This window comes from Orbicella faveolata, unplaced genomic scaffold (assembly GCF_042242905.1).
Source record: "Orbicella faveolata isolate gen_17 unplaced genomic scaffold, um_ofav_v1 contig_34, whole genome shotgun sequence".
NCBI classification, from domain to species: Eukaryota; Metazoa; Cnidaria; class Anthozoa; order Scleractinia; family Merulinidae; genus Orbicella; species Orbicella faveolata.
Window position 1 is genome coordinate 27,390,556 of NW_028301563.1, and position 21,140 is coordinate 27,411,695.

The 21,140-nt window shown below is 41.3% G+C and overlaps 2 protein-coding genes and 1 pseudogene across 3 annotated transcripts; 1 reads left to right on the forward strand and 2 right to left on the reverse strand.

Annotated features, from left to right (window-relative positions):
• Nucleotides 1–5,993: 5,993 nt before the first annotated feature.
• On the reverse strand, nucleotides 5,994–6,821 carry LOC149105564 (uncharacterized). Its single transcript, XM_089272369.1, has one exon. It carries the CDS (start codon nucleotides 6,819–6,821, stop codon nucleotides 5,994–5,996), a length of 828 nt encoding a protein of 275 aa, XP_089128495.1.
• Nucleotides 6,822–10,625: 3,804 nt separating this feature from the next.
• LOC149105565 (solute carrier family 35 member F3-like) lies at nucleotides 10,626–17,203 on the forward strand (annotated as a pseudogene). Its single transcript, XR_016201157.1, has 5 exons — nucleotides 10,626–11,415; nucleotides 12,228–12,480; nucleotides 13,242–13,461; nucleotides 14,181–14,306; nucleotides 15,874–17,203. The product of XR_016201157.1 is annotated as a solute carrier family 35 member F3-like (transcript).
• A 2,411-nt stretch (nucleotides 17,204–19,614) lies between these two features.
• Nucleotides 19,615–20,867, reverse strand: LOC149105566 (uncharacterized; the record flags this gene model as incomplete). The annotated part of the gene is made up of 2 exons (XM_089272370.1): nucleotides 19,615–20,003; nucleotides 20,751–20,867. Coding segments are annotated over 2 exons (456 nt in total), but the record flags the coding sequence as incomplete, so codon positions are not given.
• Between the last annotated feature and the right edge of the window lie 273 nt (nucleotides 20,868–21,140).

Sequence of the window (21,140 nt, forward strand, 5' to 3'; positions counted from 1 at the left end):
GCAGGCAAAGTTTATGAACTTAAATTGTTTCGTTATTTTTCGCAATGATTTTACATCTCTTAGTAAAACATGAATAGTATAAGGTTTAATTCCATCGAGTTATTTTTCAACTATAGTTTATCTTTAACTCGTAGATGGAGTGGTATAAACTTCCTGTCGCGACCGCAACCTGAAGCCGTTCTAGCCCCAGTTTCTTATCGGTCGTCACGTCGCCGTCGTCAACGAAAACGCCTGTTGCTTAAGGTGCCTAATGAGACTTCTCTGAGTGACGGTAGCCCGTCTCCATCTGTTAAGGGGGTATGGTACCCTAAAATATGGCGATGTTCATGAAAAATGCAATTTCTTGGAAATACAAGACTTAAGACCCTTGAGGACTTGTCAAAAACATTTTGAAACGATCTTGCCGAATTTCCTTCCAGATGAGTGTGAAATTTAAGGAAAGTACAAAGTGGTATAAGTTTTTTCACGTAGCAACGGCCATAGCAACGACTGTTTACTATAAGAACGTGACCAAAAATATAGATTATTTTTAACTTATATGAACGAAACTATTTAGAAAAAAACTTTTAAGACATGCACAACTCGATTGGTATAATTATTTGTGAAAAGCTTTGCCTCAAATTCCCATCACAGGCTCATTCATTTCCCTTATGAAAAGGAATATTTCCCACAACTGCGGCAACTTTTTACAAAATAGAACAACCATTGCACCCCTCCCCCGAGATCCAATCTACACCCCCCTTCCCCGCTATTTGTGGCTCGTTAAATGCTTAATACTTCATGTAAGAAACTTAAAGTGCATTTTTCTCGAAAGTTTACTTTTGTACCGACTGACTTCGCGCCAACATTTCTACTTTGCAAGGTTTTTAAGTAGAATTCCCGAAACTTAGGCTGATCAAAGACCAATAGTGTCGTGATGTCATAAACCAAAAATTCATAACATTTTAAGGTCTGTCACGTGACATGAGATGATTTGTCCACTGGGTGTGGTAAAAAATAAGGTTATTTCCAAATAAAACTGTAAAGAGCACTGAAAATAAGAGTTAACTGTCAAAACTTAAGTTCATTGCACAGAACAAAACAGAAACTTACATTATATGCTTATTTGACAGTCAAATCTTGTTTTGTAAAAGAGCAGGAAGTGTTGGCGTCAATACTATAAAACACTACCTCAAAAGGCTTTGGCTGGTTTCCATAGCAACCGTTTTGAGTAAAACTCTAGAAATTTAATTTCTCTTCTTGAGTGCAATAGCACACAATTGATCTTTCTTCACCATATTGAAACAAACTTTTTGGTCTATTTGAGGGTACCATACCATATTCTTGATAAGCAGATAGTAGTGCTAGGCTAGCCCTTTCCGCACAATGGTCAGGTTTAGATGTCGACGACATTCCGACGTCGCAAATCGAAAAACAACGTTGTCAGTTTTGGTGCAAAAACGGTGGTAAAATGGTCCACAACGCCTATGATTGATCAAGGTCCATTTCTAGGCTTCGCCCGTAATTAACATCCAACTTTTCACTGCAGCCAGAAAGAACATACAATGCAAAAGGTAGCCAGTGTAAAAGGGCAGAGAAAAACAGAAAGGAAAGGGCCAACAAACGAAATTGAGAACGGTTAATGGCAAAAAAAAAAAGTCCAAATTTTGGCTTATGCGCATGCCCGTAATTGTAGTTTTGCTCAATTTTGTACCTAATCCTCGAAAAATCTCTCCTTTTAGTTAAAAAAAAAGGTTTTTCAGCAAAACGTAGGCTTATTTAGCGTCATGGCAGCTAAAAAACCTGACTAAAGGGTTGAAAACGGTACTTTTTGGCGAAAGTTTGGTATTCAAAGGGTTAGGGATCACAACTTTGTAAGGGTAAGTATTTGATTGTTGATTTTCATTTGTTTTTTTCGGTTTCACATGCCATATTCTCACCCTCATGTTTTCGATAAAACAGTGTTTCCCGCCTTAAAAACGCATTCGTTATTGCCAGCAAAGACGAATTTCTACACAACCGAATAATTTTTTTTAATTTTTTCTTTAAAGCGAGGCACTCATTGTAAAATGTCGAGCGAGAGCCCTGAGAACGAGAATCGCTCAATTAGCCGTTTAAGCTACTCCATAATAAACAAAAAAAAAAAGCCAAAATTAACTGGTTGACCCGGCACTTTCTTATCCAATCTACTAACGTGTATTTTGTAACGGTTACAATGTAGGCAAGTTGCTTGATAATTTTTAAAATAACTGTAGGGTAGATTAGGTGTTTAAAGAGAGAATAACGCTAAATATGCAAATGAAAAACTCACGAGTGGGGAGTATGAAAATAGCGGAGATGCTCCTTGTCAGGTCTCGCTTATGTGTTTAAACGAAGGATTCTGTAGCGTAGTCTAAACGAGACTAAACGATGCTAACACAACGGTTTTTAATGAAGCTCATAAAAGCCCGCCATTACTAGCCGTAATACAACAACAACTACATCCGGGATACATCTCCTTCTACTGCGCAAGCCCGAAGGGCCTATGACATCATAACATCGTTACATCTCCCTCCTTGAACGAGCAAAACAAAGAAATGAAGGGACGGTAAGGTAGGTAATGGACGAAAGGACAAGTGATTAAACAAAACAACTCTAACACTGTTCACTGTTCAGAACTGTTCGAAAAGCCTTTACACTGGATTCCTAGGTGGTGAAATCCCTGAGGTAAGCGGGTCTCCTAACAATCCTGCCACTTCTAGTAGAGACAGGAGCGGGAAAACTTGGCGAAGCTGGCTGTAAATCTGGCTGCGAGACATCTGGTAACTGCAACACTGAAGGTTAAGGGGGCACCTGGAGTGTCTCCTCAGTAGGTTTCCTGGTGGGGAGTAGAGTTTGAGCATTGACCTTCGATTCCCCTATGTCTCCGTCTGGCATCGCTTGAAAGTTCTCAGGAACTTTGTATAGATGTGAACGGTTTCGGCGGTAGAGCCTACCATCCTCTGTGCGGACTTGATAGGAACGTGGAGCTTCCTGACTACTCACTTGCGCTTTAAACCACTTTGAATGACCTGGTAATGGTCGGACCCGCACCACATCGCCATCTTTAACGGTTGCAACTCTTTAGCACCTCTGTTGAAGGAGAGCGCTTGCTTGTTTTGTCTCTGTTGCAAGTTCAGGTGTACATCGGGAATGACTTTTGGCTGAAGCAGGTGGCTAGCCATGGGTAGTGCGGTACGGGTTCTACGCGAGAAGAGACGCTGTGCAGGGGTGCTGTCCATTCCTTCTGATGGTGTATTCCGGAAGTCCAGTAGAGACAAGTGTGGATCATGGCTGGCATCAGCAGCTTTTTTCAAGATATTTTTTGCTGTTTTGACACTATTCTCAGCCTTCCCATTGGATTGAGGATACCGTGGAGACGTTTTAACGTGTTCAAACTGGTACTCGGCTGCAAACTTCTGAAACTCAGCACAGTCGAACTGTGGGCCGTTGTCTGTGGTGAGTCGGTCTGGGAGACCATATCTTGCCAGATGAGGTTTCAGCTTGTTAATGACCGCTCTGGCTGTCGTAGACGTCAGTATATCCAACTCGAAGAAATTAGAATAACGGTCAGTTGTAATCAAGTACTGGGTGCCATTGAGCTCCAACAGGTCTGCTGAGATGCTCTGCCATGGTCTTGTAGGTATTTCGTGACATTTCAGGGGTTCTTTCTGCTGCTCTGGTTTGTAGCTGTTGCAAATGCTGCACCTTGAGATTAATTCTGTGATTTGCTTGTAGATGCCTGGCCAGTAGAAGGCTTCTTTGGCTCTCCTGAGGCACCCCTGAATGCCCAGGTGACTGGCATGTACTTTATCCATCACGGATTGCCTGAGGCTAGATGGTACTATAATGCGCTCACCCTTGAACACAACACCATCTTGTATTGACAACTCTTCTCTGAAGGGAAAATAGACCTGCAACTGGGAGGGTACGTCAGCCCTTCTCTCTGGCCAGCCTTGGGTGATAATAGGAGATAATGCCTGGAGCTCTGCATCAACTTCAGTGGCACTTTTGATTTCCTGCAAGGTTAGTTTCCGAATGGGCACAGACTCTGCCATGTCTATATACTCAGTCTCAACTTCTGTTGGTGATCTTGTGTCAGCAACATTCCATACTTCCTGGGTGTCAACTGTGTCTTGTTTAACCAGGGGAAGGTAAGCTCGGCTTAGTGGATCAGCCATGTGCATCTCTGTACCCTTTCTGTAGGAAACCTCTAAATCAAATTTCTGTAGACGCAACAGCATTCTCTGCAATCGCTTTGGTGCACTCAATAGACTTTTCTTCATAATAGACTCCAGGGGTTTGTGATCAGTGTCAATAAAGGTCTTTCTGCCATAGGCATAGCCCTCAAATCGCTCAACTCCAAAGACAATTGCTAATAGTTCCTTTTCTATCCGAGCGTAATTAGTCTCAGTAGGCGTCAGAGCCCTGGAGGCATACGCCACAGGGTGCCCATCCTGCATCAAGCATGCTCCAAGACCACTCATAGAGGCGTCGCACTGGAGTACGGTCTTCTTTTGGGGGTCGAAGAACTTGAGCACAGGTGCCTGGGTTAGAGCCTGCTTCACTTGATCTAGACACTGGCCATGAACCTCTTTGTCCCAGACAAACTCATTGTCCTTCTTGACAAGCTCTCTCAGTGGTTTGGCCAAATCTGCTTGGTTGGGAGCAAACTTCTGCACGTAATTTATCATGCCTAATACTCTTTGGACACCTTCCTTGTCCGTAGGAGGCGACATTTCATTGATGGCTTTCAGCTTGTTTGGATCAGCCCGGAGACCCTCCGACGATATGATGTGACCCATGTAGCTGACTTGCTTCTGTCTGAACTGTATCTTCTCTGAGTTAAGCTTGATGCCCTTCTGCCGACAACGGTTGAACACTTCTCGCAGGTTTCGGTCATGATCTTTGAGTGCTTCCTCATCGGTGTCTCCTGCTCCTAACACCAGGATGTCATCTGCTATAGCCTTCTGCCCTGGTAGGCCTTCAAGTGCAATATCAATCCTCCTCTGAAACTCCTCTGGAGCTGAGGATACACCAAACGGCAAGCGAAGCCACCGAAAGCGTCCCCAGGGTGTTCCAAAGGTAGTGGCAAAGCTACTTGGCTCGTCCAGCTGTATGTGCCAGAACCCATTTTTTGCATCCAATACCGTGAACACACGGGCCTTTGATAACAGAGGCAGCACATCATCTATTGTAGGTAAGGGGTAATGATTTCTTTGTAAAGCTTCATTCAATGGTTTCGGGTCAATACACAGTCTAACTTTGCCATTTTTCTTTGTTGTGACCACAAGTGCTGAAATCCAGTTCGTAGGTGTATCGACCTTCCGAATCACTCCAATATTTGACAATCTGTCCAGTTCTTGTTTTAGAGGCTCTCTGAGGGCAATGGGGACTTCCGTGTAGGTAGCTGGACTGGCTGGACATTCTTGTCTATCTCCAGGTGGAGTAGCCCTTCTAGTTTGCCTTCTCCAGTGAACACATCGGTGTACTGCGAAATGTAGTCTTCCACCTTGGGACTTTTCTCCTCCACACCGCTTGACTCCACAGAAAGGATATTCTGGCTGTTGACTGTTAGCAGCTGAAGGTGTTCGCTGGCCCTCAAGCCCAAAATGGATTTGCAATCACCATGAACAAGATGAAACTCAATGCTGTATTTCTTATTGTTCTTGGGGTTGATGACTTTGAATCGCTTCTTGCCCAAGGGTTTGACCTCTGACTGGTTGTACATTACCGGGGTCACGGGGGTTTCTTCCAATTCACTCAAGCCGTTTTGGCCACAGAGCTTTAACACTGTCTCATCAGTCATGATGTTTACTGTTGATCCACTGTCTAACTGAAACTTTTCCTGGTTTCCATTGACCAGTAGGGTGGCAAAAACTTTGTTAGGGGAACGACTGGAGGCTAATGCATTAACCATCTCTTTCACTTCAATCTCGGCCACATATTCATACTCCTCATCTTCGGATGTGTAATCCACAGACAGCACTTTCTTCTTAGATTCTTGACAACACACCGCAAAATGGTTTGGCTTGCCACAATTCTTGCAAGATGTTCCCCCAAGCAGGGCAGTTCTTCTTCGTGAAAGGATGGTGCCTTGAACAAAACTTGCACTTACGTTCTTGTGACTCGTTTTGGTTCTTCTCTGGAACCTTTGTCTTCTTTTTGTCAACTGTTTTTCTTTTGTCTTCCTTCACGAAACGGACATCCTCTTGATTCATCTCCTTTAGCTGCCTTGCTGATGTCTGCGAAGATCTACAGATGTCTATACATTGTCCTAAAGTGAGCTTGCTTGTCTGCAGGAGCTTCTTACGAGCAGAATTGTCATTGATGCCCACCACCATTCTATCACGAATAAGTGAGTCTGTTAATGACCCATAGTTGCATGTCTTCGCTAATTTTCGTAATGCGGTGACATAAGCATCAACTGATTCATTTGACTCTTGGTCCCGACGGTTGAACACATACCTTTCATAGGTCTCATTGCACTCCCCAATGCAGTATTGTTTCATCTTTTCTAAGATCACTTCCGGGTCTTTTCTTTGGTCTTCGTTCTCAAACTCCATAGCATCAATGACGTCTAATGCATCAGAACCGATGCACGTAAGCAACGTGGCTGCCCGTCGTTCCTTATTTCTGCCCGGGTTTTCGGGGTCTTTTAGCTGAGCCGCGATTTCGTAATTTGACCACGCTCGAGAGAATCGTTGCCATTTGACAGGAAGATTTCCACCGCTTAAATCCATCCTTTCTGGAAGCGGTATATTCACAGCAACAGTTATCGTCAAGGGTTGTGTACCCGAAGCGCCACCACCTTCTTCACTCATGGTAGGCATAACACTTGTACAGAAATATCGACGGGAGAGTTCACAGAAAATACTTCAAAAAACTCACCAAGTTGGCTTCCGGCGAGGCCACGAGCGGCAGTACTATGTGTGTTTCACTTCTGACACCATGTAGCGTAGTCTAAACGAGACTAAACGATGCTAACACAACGGTTTTTAATGAAGCTCATAAAAGCCCGCCATTACTAGCCGTAATACAACAACAACTACATCCGGGATACATCTCCTTCTACTGCGCAAGCCCGAAGGGCCTATGACATCATAACATCGTTACAGATTCTGCCCTCACTTAGGGTGTTGAAGGACGTGTCACTACTTTTACCTGTTAAAGTATGCTCTAGGGTTCACTTGAAGAAACAATAATAAAAGAAACGTTCTTGTTTGCGTTTTAGGCTGAGTTTCCACCCGTCTCTCGTGTCCGGTCTACTAGCGCGGGCTCCTTTCCTGATCAGCGGCTGGTAATCAAGCCTATTCTGTTTTAAGTGGTATCTTTTAAGAGTCAAATAAAGCTTGAGTCGCACCCAGATTGATCTCCTTTAGGGGTTTAATTCAAATTTCCGACGAGCATCCCCGACCTTTTCATAATCGAGTCCCCCTCCCAGTGGAACACCGTTAAGATTATTCGTAGAACATCGTGCATTTCTAACTAATACTGATGAACCAAAGCGTTCCAGTGAAATGTCCTATTAAACTGTCCGTGCGAGAAAGTTCACGTCAGTGAACCGGATGTATTAACTTTTTACCCTCGTACCCAGATCATCAGTCATTCTTCTTAACTGGCTCGTCTTCAGTCTTCGCTTGTCGCTGGAACCCTAACCAGAAGGAGACGCCTGGGGCACACGTCAATCCTAATTACAGCGGACACCGGCCTCACGTCCGTGCGATGACCAAGATAAGCAGATTCGATCGACGAAGCTTACTAGCTTATAAAACGGCAGGAGTCAAAAACAGTTTTGTCGCATCCTTTGAACACATTCCGTTATTTGCTGCTTCGAAAGAGAGGCGAAGCAACGAGTCGCCTGTCTTACAAAGGTTGTATAAAAGGTTGTATCTAGGATTGTATATAGTTTTCTCTTCGCTCCCAAGAGGATCTCAGTGCAACGAGAAGGTTAGCTCTGAAATCTGTGCCGAGTCACGATATGATCGAAAACAAGCCGCTGACATGTGCGTCGAGTCATTGTCATATAACCAACGGTTGCACTCGCGGTATAAGGGGAGGGGAGAGAACAAAAACTTGGGGAAGCGAATGGGAAAGGCTCCTTGGTGGCAAGCTAGCCCGAGCTTTTTTCCCCCCACGTGCAATAACTTTGCAATGAATAACTCGAATAACTTGAACAAACTGCTTAGTAATAGCATTGTTTTACTTTACAATACTTTGTTCGCTTCCTCGACTTAATTTGCTTTCTTCGGAGTAACATTTAAATAAATACAAGCCGGCGTTGTTGTAATACAAACTCATCTCGTCTTTATAATCGGCCGCTTTGCAAATGAGTTCATGTTAATAGCATTAGCTATCTCGTACACAAAAATACTGGTCTTATATGACATTTCTCGAGATATTTGTCACTAATATAAATCAACAAAATCCTTCTTAATTCAATTTTATGGTTTTGAGGTAACCTGTATAATTTTTAAATCCTTATTATTTTAACCCAAAATCACGGAATTCGCATCATTTGAACAGTATCTTTAAACAACACAATGAAACCAGAAACCCTGTGCACCTGACGGGTTTCTACTAAATCCTTATAAACACGTTTCCCTTTGTCTCCTAAAACATAGACAATTCAGTAACATAACTGAATTGAGTTCCAAGCATTTGCTTTACCTCAAGGCATTGCAAATCCCTTGCTAGGCAAGCTTAGTGAAATTTATTGCCGTCTCTCTGTTCTTGATAAGATTTTGATGTATGGACCAGCAGAAATCTGGCCAGGAATTTCTCTTACATAAAATTGTTTTCCACTGCTTATGTCTGATGTTAAGGTTAGTCGATGTTAAACTAAAGGACAGAAAATGTTAACAATAAACTTCACTGAAAACTGTAAAGAGATAGCAAAACTGAAATTGAAAATCACAATTATCGTGAGAAGCTTTTTGCGGCTTCAACTTTAGAATCCGTGTTTAAGCTGGATTGTGATTTTAAAAAAAAGATAAGCTTTTTTTTTTTTTTGAAAAGACCGTTAACTCAGTATAGAACAGAATCCTAAAATACGCAAACGTAATACCCCAAACTGACATTCGGCTACGACCTTTATATTTTCCCGTTTGATGTGGAAATACAAATAGACCTTTAGAATGCATCGACGTTTATTCAAATCCAACGCGGAACCAACGCTGCAAATATAAATGTATTTTAAGTAAAAGAAATAGGAACATTTCATAAAAAATTATTTTCAGGCTTAAGGTGTGAGATAAATCAAATATAAATTGTATCAATCTCATCAAATTCCATGTAACCTTGTCAATCAGTATATAGTAATTATCATATCATTTTTTGTTCGCCCAGCAACAATCTTAAAGTTCAAAAATAATTCAGAGCGTTAACTTCTATGAAAATGTAGCTTTTAATTAAGCCTACTCAGCGGATCCAGAGATTCAACGAGTAGCACTGGGATGGAGTGGAACTTTTCAAAGCGTCATAATCAAAATTGTATTCAGTATGGCCGTCTCCTTCAATAAAAGAAACCTCGTTTTTCTCTGTTATTCCAATTTTAGACAACCGGTTTTAGGGAAACTGACGATGTTATGCAAATTACTTATTTTATTATGCAATAAATTTAAAGTGGCTCATTTTCATTCCAGGTCACTAAAATCAATCTAAAATAAACAAGCAAGTCCCTTAATTAAATACTCGCTTAATCTTGATAAAATCACGTTCTTAAATTGAGTTTTCACAAGCAATGGCAATAAGCAAACGTTACATTTCATATTTGTAAATTAGTTCTATTATAGGACTTCCCAACCAAGGAAAAATCAAGGAAAAGAAAGCACAACATGGTAATTGAAGATTTAATTACTAGCAGGGTCTCTTAATAACTGTACCGCCTGGTAGAATTTGAAACGGGTTTATTAAACTTATTACCATAGGCATACATAAGAATCAATTAGACCATGTTAGTGAAGTTTGACTTTACCGCAAATGCAGCATTGGAAGTTGGTTTTAAATAATAAATGTCATCCGATTTGGGTCTGAAGTAATTATGGATCTGGTCCCATGACGTACCTGTGTAAATAACACAAAAACTAAGTCAGGCATTATCGTCTTTTTACTGTAATATTAGTCCTATACTTGTAGCAATGGACTTTTGTTGTGTTTACGACATAAGACGATGACTTTATTTGTTCCCTCTAAACAACTCAGACTCTCAGTATTATATAGTAAATTGAATACCCTCAAAAATGCTCATCTAAATATACATTATCATTTCTCTGTGACTATCTCTTTGATGAACAGACGTTATTTTGGGGAATTAATTCCGAACAGTAGGACAAAACTGCAGTCCATTAAAGGTAACGGATATGGAATATACCCAACCTATGAGAGGCACCGTAATGACTGAAGCTGTTGTTTCCGCCAATCCAAACCGGTTTGCAGCGCGACAGATGTAATCCCCGTCACTGTTTTCGTTGACATCAAGACACCCCTTTTCCTGAGAAACTGGCGGCAAATCAGAAGACTATTGAGCACGTGACCACTCTATCCTGGGACGAGGAGAGCCTATAGCTTCACAACAAAGGCTTGAAGCAGATCCAGGCAATAAAACAACCTGCGAAGGAGGTTTCTTCGTAAATGTCGGCGGTTCTAAAATGAGAAATAACTCATTTACTGATTACAGCATTATCATATCCAGCCATACATATGTAACTAGCGATGTGAAGTATTTATGAAATAATTCATATTTGAACTGCGGTTGTAGATGAAATTTAAACAATTGGAAAGAAGAAGCCTGAAAAAAATCAGGGCTTCAACGGGATTCGAACCCGTGACCTCCGCGATACCGGTGCGATGCTCTACCAACTGAGCTATGAAGCCACACATTGGGAGTGAGGTCAATTGAGTCAAGTGCCCTCGTGATTAAGAAAAAATGGCCTCTGTCTCAGCCAATCAGCATTTAGTAATTTTGCCCCGCATGTGATAAGAGCTGTTAAACAATTTAAATATCGCCATATATCTTGTGACATCATGTTACTGTTTTACTTCACGCTCTGATCACGCGCATGGACTATTTGTTCAGAGGTCAGTAGCCGTAATGATACCCTCTTTTTAATTTGCAGTTATGCCAGTTTCGTCTGATCGATCGAAGGCCTATACGTCGACATAGCAGTTACTAGGTCTTCATCACAAAATTTCGACAGTGGATTTGAGTTGTCATCGGTTTGTTCATCACTAATCTGCTGTAAAAATTGCCCAACTCAGCAGTTTTGTCATGCGATAAGACTGAAAAGTTGATCATGCATGAAAACGATAACCAGAACGTGAAGTACAGCGAAAAATCCAAGTTACTGCACACACCTGGCGATGGACAGGATGATCAAAGACGAATTGATTGCTACAACGAAGATGCGATATTCTCAGGTACATGACAACATTCAAGTCAGCTAAATTTGTGTTTATGTAATCAATCGAATTTTGATAGGATAGCTTCAGTCCTGATCGCGTGACTTAATTAAATAAACTCACCATAGCGTGACTAAACACTCACGCTATGATCTCCCAGACACATAAAATTATTTCGTCCATTCACGGTTTTCACTATCACTGTCCACACTAATTCGGATCAATCTTGAAGTATTTGTTTAATAAAAAATCTGCTTTGGCAAGGGCGCTATTGATCACGAAGGTAAAAAAAAAAAAGAAAAAGAAAAGAAAAGAAAAGGATAAATGTCTTTCAAGGATAGATAATATTACCCATACATGTGATACCGCATCGTTATCGTAACAATTTAGTCGGCACGTTTTGTCGCCTAGAGAATTGTTCTTGAACAAAAACATTAAGTAGATTTAGAACCACGTTTACGGCAAACGCGAACGGCGTTTCAGTTTTGATTGCGCTCCCTTTTCTTATAATTCTTACATAGATACAACAGAAAATTACAAAAACATCTCTTATTCGCATGACAAGCAGACGGCAAAAGTTCCATTTTTGCCGTTTGCCGTTCGCTTAAACGTATTACTAAGTCTCTCTATTAAGTTATTCATGCAAGGGCGAATACAATTCGCAAGAGAGCAGTGCCTCAATAGCTAAGTAGATGCAGATAAGGTAAAATCCCTTTGGGGTTACATCCAACCAAGTCCCTTGCATGTCCCAGGCATAATTATGTCTAACAAAAAATAAAAGCAATGGAAAAACAACTGCTCAATATCTGCTGTTGTTAAATTTCTTTTAGAGCCACTTACACAGCAAGAATCTTCACGAGGATTTCATCTTGACACAAAAAAGATGCTGATTGGCGTTCCCATAGTGATCGGCATCGCCTTGTCCTGGGTGGGGTCTACCCAGTTTGCTCAGAGTACTTACTCACCAGACTTCAACGCGCCATTTTAAGTCGCGTGGTTCTCGACTTCCTGGATGCTTGTAGTTTTTCCTGTCCATTTTCTGCCAGGATTGCTTAGAGGAAAGAAAATTATTTAATTTTACAGGTTTGCTCCATTGAAAAAAATATATATTAATTTGAAAGCTTAAACTACTAACTTGAAATAAATTTTTTGTTTGTTTTTTTAAAATTTCTGTTTATTTATAAATTTATTATTTATTTATTTATTTATTTATTTATTTATTTTTGAATACCATACATAACTTACAATACTGACAAGAACATTACTATCAAGACGAACATAATTTCCAATACTATCATTACTTTTTTACAATGTTATTATTGTTATACTTCTTATAATGTTGATACTAACAATAGCTACTAACACTGACGGAACAAAAGATATACTTACTCATGCTAACCCTTCGAGTACATAGGTAAGGCATTGATGATACAGTGAAACCTGTATTAACGGACCCCATATTAAGCGGACACCTTGCATAAACTTTTTTTTTTTTTTTTAAAGCACGAAGAAAATACTATTCTTACTGCATTATACCTTAGAAAAAGCTAGAAAAACAATTGCTACAGGTTTATTCCTGGCTTCGTCCAAGCGAATGTGTTTTAATCTAAAAACGGAAAGCGTCCAAGCAAGTTCGCCCATCTTCCAAACTGTAAACGCACCAAAAACGCTGATTGGCATGACATAACATAGAATAACAAAAGTTTTATTTCAACACGTTTATTTTTAACTAAATATACTATTGCTAAAATTGCTCAATTCTTTATGATAGGATACGTAGTTAGTGAACTTGCTGCAAGCTTTAATATTTTCTGTTTTGTTGTTGTTATGAACTTGTTCTATAGGGAAAGTGAAAAAGTGTTTGGGAGTCAAGGCCTGCATCTCAAGTCGCTACTGAAATACGTGGGTCCGTTTTGCTTGCTGTGGCTGTTAACGAATTACTCTTATGTTCGCGCCCTCGGCTTCATACGAGCAGCAGATGTCACAGCTCTGTTTTCATCCTGTAATGCTTTTGTTTACGTTTTCTCTCTGATTTGGCTGAAGGAAAGACTTGGCGTTGTTAAGGTAAGGAGAACCATTGGCAAAGTCTCATGATCTTCGTGGCCTCAGCTGGCAAAACTTATCCCGGTTTCTGTGGCATGAAGCAACTAGAATATTGATTCGTCCCCCTCTGTTAAGGTACTATTCCATTGCGGGTTACCACTAGACAGCTCTCCATTACAATTCGCTATTTACACCCTTGTACTTCTGGTCACATGACCGGGAGAGACAGCACGTGACAGCTATGGATGTTAATTTTATCCCTCGTGTTTTGGCTGACAGGGTACCTGTTAGGGTTGCAAGACAAGAAATTTAAAAAACCATCATTCTGTTTTAGTAAAATTTTAGTAGTAAGGAAATCCGTGTAACAACATTTAGAACATGTGACTTCATCATACATGAATATCATGTAGCTCTTTATGGTGTGTTCTTTGAGAGTAGTACCTCTGAGGTAAAATAAAAAAAGAATTGGAGCTATGCTCAGATAGCTCTGCCCAACGGGTGAAAGTCAAAATTTCGGACGGGCATCCCAGTGATTAATTATTATCAAAGGTCCTCTTCCCCCTTCCCCCTTCCCCCTTCCCCCTTCCCCCCTTCCCCCCTTCCCCCCTTCCCCCTCCCCCCCCCCCTTTCCCCCCTTCCCCCGTCGAGCCAAATAGGAGGGTGTGCCATACGTTTGGGAATCTACTCACCTCACTTAGTAACGAACTTCGCTGCGGTTAAATTTATCATTAAGTTATCAGGTAACAGCAGTGGTGCTTTGTATTGGTGGTATAGTGATGATGGCTTATGCAGAAGGCTTTGAAGGATCTAACGTCGCCGGAGGAGTCCTGTCCGTAGCTGCAGCCATCGGGGCCGCTTTGTACAAGGTAAGTTCTAAAATACCGGTAGGGTTTGAAATGCCGACCAACATGTCCCTTTTGAGAAAGTCTACGGCCGTGGCACCCCTGGGAATAGAATGCATTCAACGTTCAACCTCTGAGATCTGTTTTACCAAACCTTATTACGTAGGATACTTGTGACACCAATTAAACAAATTTAACAATTTTTTTTCAGAAATTGCTTTTTTAGGGCCGATTTACACGGCACGACTTTGTCGCATGCGACAAGCTTAGGACCTGTGTACGACACGAATTGTTTCGTGTAAGTCAAACGTACAACTCGCTTACGACTGTCGTGTACGTCACAAGAAATGTCGTAGGATTTTAAAACAGGTTTTAAAACGCTACGACAATCGTAGCCAAAATGCGTAGAAAATGACGTGTTTTGTGACAAATTTCTTCTGACTAGGGGAGGAAGGTGAGGTTTTCTTACGTCAAAATGGCGGACGAGGCTGTCATTCATTAGCAAGTCACCATAGAATACAAAAGCGAAGACAACTTTTTGTGAAGAGGTGACTGAAAAATTAAGTGAAGAGTGGAGAAGAAGTCCTCGTCGAAAAAAATAGCGGCCATAAGGACATTTCAAACAGGGTGCCAGATACAATGTGAAGTGGAATTGTACGCGATTTTGGCATACACAGTAGCATATCATTTGGCATATCGTAAGTGAGAATGCTGTGCCGTGTAAATGGTCCTAAGTCATGTCGCGGGCCTGTCGTAAGGTTGTCGCATGCGACAAAGTCGTACCGTGTAAATCGGCCTTTAGAATTCACCAAAATGAAGTGTGGCCAAATTGAGTCGCGTCGAAATAATAGTGGCTCTACACTCTGGTAAAACTTTATGTGATCTCTTCACACAAACCTATGCTTTATTATCGCCTTAAAGCTATTGAATCTCAAAAGTATAAATTCCCCAAATTGCGACAACGAGTAGACTTACCATGAGTTCCAGAATGACGGAAACTCACTGAAACATTAACTGTCGGGAAAAAAAGCTGATTTTTCCAGTAAGGTCTCTTAAACAAAGGGTGATCCTGGAAACGAGCTAGGTATACACTCTTTTCCCAGATAAGAATGTTGTTTTTCCGGCCCAGACGGAACATTCTAATTTTCTGCTGATCTTTGGCTGAAAATATTCTTTTATTATTCTTTAATTATAGATTATGACATTTCCGTTTTAGCATGTATTGGGGTATCTAATTACTACAAATGTTCGATGTCTAGATCTGTATCGCATTTAGAGAGAGAAATCGTTTTAAACGGTTAAGTTAAAACATATAACTGAATTGTATTTACAGATTTTCAACACAAAGAATTATATCCTTTTTCGAAAATCTCAGCCTCGGGTTTATTCTTAAAATTTTCTTAATATCTCGCAGATTTCATCCTCAATATTCTTCAGAAAAGATTTTCTTATGAAGAAAAAAATAAGTGTCTTGCTTTAAAGAACCACCATTCGTAAGCTCCCCCTCAGAGCGATACCCACTCCCCCACTCCCTTCCCTCTCCGGGATGTGAAACACAGGTATATACCCTTGCTTCTATCTTATATCTTAGGTGTGGTTCAAAAGGATCGTGGGAGACGCTACCTTGGGTCAAGTTTCTCTGTTCTTGTCCTGTCTTGGCCTTCTCAGCACATTACTTCTCTGGCCAATCATTGTCATCTTTCATTTCATTCACTACGAAGCTTTCACCTGGAGAAACATTCCATGGAAATATCTTTGTGGAAAGGCGGTTCTAGGAATAATATTTAACTTTTTGATTAACTTCGGCATCGCCTTCACGCACCCTTTGTTCATCTCTCTCGGCACCGTTCTCGGTATTCCTATCAACGCCCTGACAGATTTTATCTTCCGGGGTGCAGAGTTTGGTAGTTACAAAATAGTCGCTGCATTTTATATCGTCATTGGTTTTCTATTCATGTTACTACCCAAAGAAGTTGAAGAAACTCTTCAGGAAATAATTTGTCGTAGGAGAAGAGACAGGCTTTAATTTAAGGTTATGTGTACCATGGCTCATAAACGAATGGATTCTTAGATTGGGCGTGCACAAGTGAGGCAGCCCGAGGCATGGTTGTTATGAGGGCCTGTTATGATACGCTTTTTTCAATAAAACGGGTTATCACAAACATTAAAAAGCCAAGCGGTTCCTAACCACATGCTTTTTTACCCTTACAGAGCTCCGTCACAATGTTTCAATTTTTTTTTTCTTTTCACAAGAAAATTAACGGTTGAATATTGAACAGCCTCAAAATTATTTTATTTTTTTTTTAAATAAAACAATAGGGAACCAAGATGATACCGGTGAAACAGATCTCAAACGACGAGCTTGAAAAATTCTGGTGTGACGTAGTCTCCTTCGCAGCCGTTCTTTGAGATGTCACGGGAGAGCGTTGCGTGACATTCCAAAGAACGGCTAGGCGTGACTTGGCTCCTTTAAAAAGAAGGCATAAAACGAATGAAAATAATCACAGGTCAGACTATTAAGCGAGAGTGAAGCAGCCAAAACAAGCGTAAGGGTGTGGGGAATCAAATTAGCAACTAATAGAACATATTTAAGATGTGGCTTGTATGATCGCATATCAAGTGTGTTTGTATTTTCATTTTGTACCACGCCGTTGTCCCGCAACGATTGTCTCTGCAATTTTTTTTTAATCCATCACAGAGATCGCGTAACGATATACGATTAACCTCTTAACAAGACAACAGTTTTCTATTTTTTTTTTTCTGTAAAAATGGTATTGAATTCAGATTCTTACGCCATTGTGAATGCCTATCAATCTGTCAATTCATAAATAACTGCGATGTTGATCCTTACCACGTTCGCACTGTGATTTCAATAATTTACTTGATTCCAAGAATCACGAAATAAAACACTTTGATGACAAGCTTTTCAGTGACGTATCCATTTCTACTACTGGCTGTTTGGCGATCAAGTTGAATATGCAATTCACCTGCTCTCGTTTCCTGAGTCCAGGGGCTCCTTGGTCAGCGAAATTCACGGAATTTCAAACAGAGCTCTCGTAAAACAAAATGGCTTCAATGAGATCTAGGCAGGATCTTTGCGGGATCTTGGCAAGATCTTGGCAGGATCTTGACAAGATCTTGGCGGAACCTTAGCAAGACCTTGGCAAGATCTTGGCAAGATCTTGGCAGGATCTCGGCAACTGATCTTGGCGGGATCTTGGAGAGAAAGAAGAGAGATCCTGCCATATGAAGTTGACATGGAACTGCAGTAAAATACACATACTTTGCGCGAGCAAAGTCAGCTAAGCATGTGTATGCTTCGTAAAAGGTGAGAAAATCAGGGACACCCAACGGATCGTTTCGGTAAATTATCTGTTCGGAAGGCCTTTAATCCCCTCTGATTTTCTCGAGAGAATTGGCACCTCGAACTTTCGTGATATGAGAAATTTAATGTCTGTTGTTTTCGGACTGTTGAAAATGTCGTTTTAGGTACCAAAAAAAGGTCAGCTATCATTTTCGGAAAGGCGATAAGACCTAAGGTTTTCGGGAAATGGACAGAAAAGCCCTAATAAATTCAAGAATACTCAAGTTCCCTTAGAATATCCGAACAGATTAAATTTTTTTAGTGCAACCTAAAATTAAGCTACAGAGCTTTAAAAGTACTCCAGATAGCCTAAAAACAGCGTCTAACAGCATTCGAGAGAAAACGGTCGTTGGGTGCCCCTGGAAAATAAGCATTAATTTCGTCTAATAATACTCGGTTTGCTGCGCGCTATAGCTGGTTTTCACATGACGTCACTAAAATTCGAACTACAAAACTATTGATCTTCCTGAGATTTTACTTTAATGATGTATAAGAGCAGCTAAAAACTAATATTCACACAAATTTTCGCTCCGAAAGGGTTCTTGGTTTTGTGATACACTACGCTTGAATTTCTAAGCTTTTGCGTGACGCGGCATTTACGAGACGGCCTAGAGAGGATGGGCACCAGCATGGCGTCTCCATACAAGTTTCTATAAATTTGGGTAAAAAATTTCTCCGCGTATCTCGCATAAGAAAAATTGCTGTGACCAGAATTTTGGCGAGAGTCTTTGCATATTTACCTTTTTTGATTTCCCAGATTCTGGACTTCATCTATTGACCGGTTTTGATTTTTATTTTGATCTATTTTGAATTGCGTGACACTGAAAACCAGCAATACGTAGTTTTATACTTTTCTTTTACTTACTCTTAGATTATTCGATATTCTCGATCGCGCTTCCACTTGAGAAACCGGAACAAACTGCTGACATTTGGGCAGAATCGCTGCCATGTGATCTCGGTGTTGATGCCGATGTCGAACCGCCGGTTCCTTTGCAACAAACACAATTTCAGCTCGTGATTCCATCTCCACTGATCTGAGAACAACTCCGTCGTCGACAGATAATTATGAAAAATACATTCCGTACTCTAATCGCTCGAGAAATCCTCGTTATCTTGCATGATTAGCTATAACTGCAGACCGTACAATAACAAACAATATAAGGGAAAAGACCCACGCTGGCGAAGTGCATGCAACTCGTGACATCACTAATCGTTTTCACACGGTTCCACGGCCCGGACATGGTTTTGGACAAAAATGCAGTTTTTCCAATCGCTAAAAACACCACTTTCCGGTTTCTTTTGGCAAAAACGAATTTGTCTACTATGATCAGCGTGGTTCAAAGTACAAAATTCGGCAGAAATCTCAGACACGAAACTTTCGTTTCAGTAGCACTTTAAAAGTTGTAGCAAAGCGATTTTAAAAAGCTAGATTTGCGTTGTGCCGTGCGCAGCTAGCTGTTGTTTGGTTTTTGTTTTTCCCTTGAATAGGGTGTCATTTTTCGGGTTTGGGCATTAAATGGGGTATAAATTTCTGTTTGTTTCATCCTTAAATAGGATCAGCGTTTAAGACTCTTCGCGGCACATACCTATCCGAAATTTACGGGAGTACCCCGCTTTCCCCCGGGCCAAGATCCTGCCTAGATCTTGCCAAGATCTTGGCGGAATCTTGGCAAGATCTCGGCAGGATCTTGGAAAGATCTTGGCGGAACCATAGTAAGACCTTGGCAAGATCTTGGCAAGATCTTGGCAGGATCTCGGTAAGATCTTGGCGGGATCTTGGCAATATCATACCGAAATACACAATCCGGGAGCCCAAACGTAAAGTGTACCCCGAAATAACGGAAAATTTGCGTGTTGCTATATTTTGGGGGCCTAATAATAAGTCGCAGTCCAGGCTGGTCGCAGTCGTTATTTGATCTCGCCAGGCAACGCCTTGCGTGACGAGACCAAACAACGGCTGTGAAGGCGACCGCAAAACGACGCAGGACTTCTGCCCCGCAGTTAGGTCCTGCATCCTTTCAGATTTTGACCAGCGCCCCAACAAATCTCGCGGAATCCTCATTCATAAGTGCGCCATCATCGTGGTAGTCGTCGCCATGGGAAGGATTCAAGGCGCCTGAGGTGATCTTGAACTCGCCATCAATTATTCCAAAGCCTTCACCGACAGCTTTCACATCGTTAAGAGATTCCCCAAATGCCGGTCTGTAAATTATGCCGTGTACTCGACCCGGTTCACTTGACCATTTCTTTTGCAGCACTTGAAATTCACTCGTGTCGGTTTGCATAATAACAACATACCAACTCTTGCAATGCGTGCCGTTTGCAGTGCGCCACTCTGATGGTCTGCCAGCCGCAGGCTACTCCGAAGACTGCTGAGTCCGTAAATGATAATTCCACCGTACTTACGGTCCTCTCCACAATATATGTCTGACTTAGGGCTGAAATTTCAGCCCGGCTAGGGGGGCTGACATTTTGTTGCGATTACATAACGAATTTCAGCCCGGGCTGAAATATTAGCCTCGGAGCCAAATATGAAATTGTGCGCGTAATGTCTCCAGAGAATTAAAATGGCGCCGAGAACACGGATCGTGAAAATAGGCGCATTACTTCTCTCGTAGTTTGAGCTTTTGTTGGCGCTCAAGTTTTAACTTTTTGGGATAGTAACACCCTACAATGATGATGGAACTGAAACGAAACCTGTCTCTCAGCCAGAAAGACGTACTTGCATAGAAAGAAAATATGTCCTCAAGCTTGCCGAGTTCATGGCTTCCCTGACAGCCTCGTGCTGTTTAACAATGTCTCGATGTTCTTATATTCCATCTAAGCTTTGAAATTACAGAGATTCTCTATTTTATCGCCTTTATTCCACTGAGATCGCTTCTACTTCGTAGCGGCAGCCATCTTATTTCCTGCTTTTCAGCCCGGGCTGAAATTCCGTCTAGATTACATGGGATTTTTTCAGACTTTTCAGCCCGTTTGCCCGGGCTGAAAATCCTAGCCCGGTTTGAAAAACGGGCTGAATCCTTCTTCATGTAATCGCCAATTCGATTTCATGAGAATTTGTTTCAGAAGCCGGGCTGAAATTTCAGTCCGGCTAACCATGCTGAAATTCGCCAGGTAATCAGGCCCTTAGAAGAAATATGGAGCGTTTCAACTTTAAATCTCGGACTAGAACCATGAGTTGAGTAGACATCAAACGCTTTCCCATGTTTCCCATGATATCACAATGCGCTCCAATCCCGGGGGGGTGTGGCACTGCCATATATGGGCTATATAGGTATGTGCCGCTGTGAAGGGTATGGTTTTCAAGCAGTTTACTCTAGGATAGGGTATATAAATCAGAGCGTTTGGGTCTAGAATAGGGTATAATTTTTTACAAAACTGACTAGTTGGTTGGACATTTTATCTAGACTAAGGAAACCAGGAATTGCCACTCAAAAATATGAAAAAATCAAATCGGCAAGTTTAAATTTATGCAAATCAGCCTCAACAGT

Excerpts from the sequence above, each read along its gene's own strand:
- LOC149105564 (XM_089272369.1), bottom strand. The coding sequence starts at position 6,821 with ATGAGTGAAGAAGGTGGTGGCGCTTCGGGTACACAACCCTTGACGATA.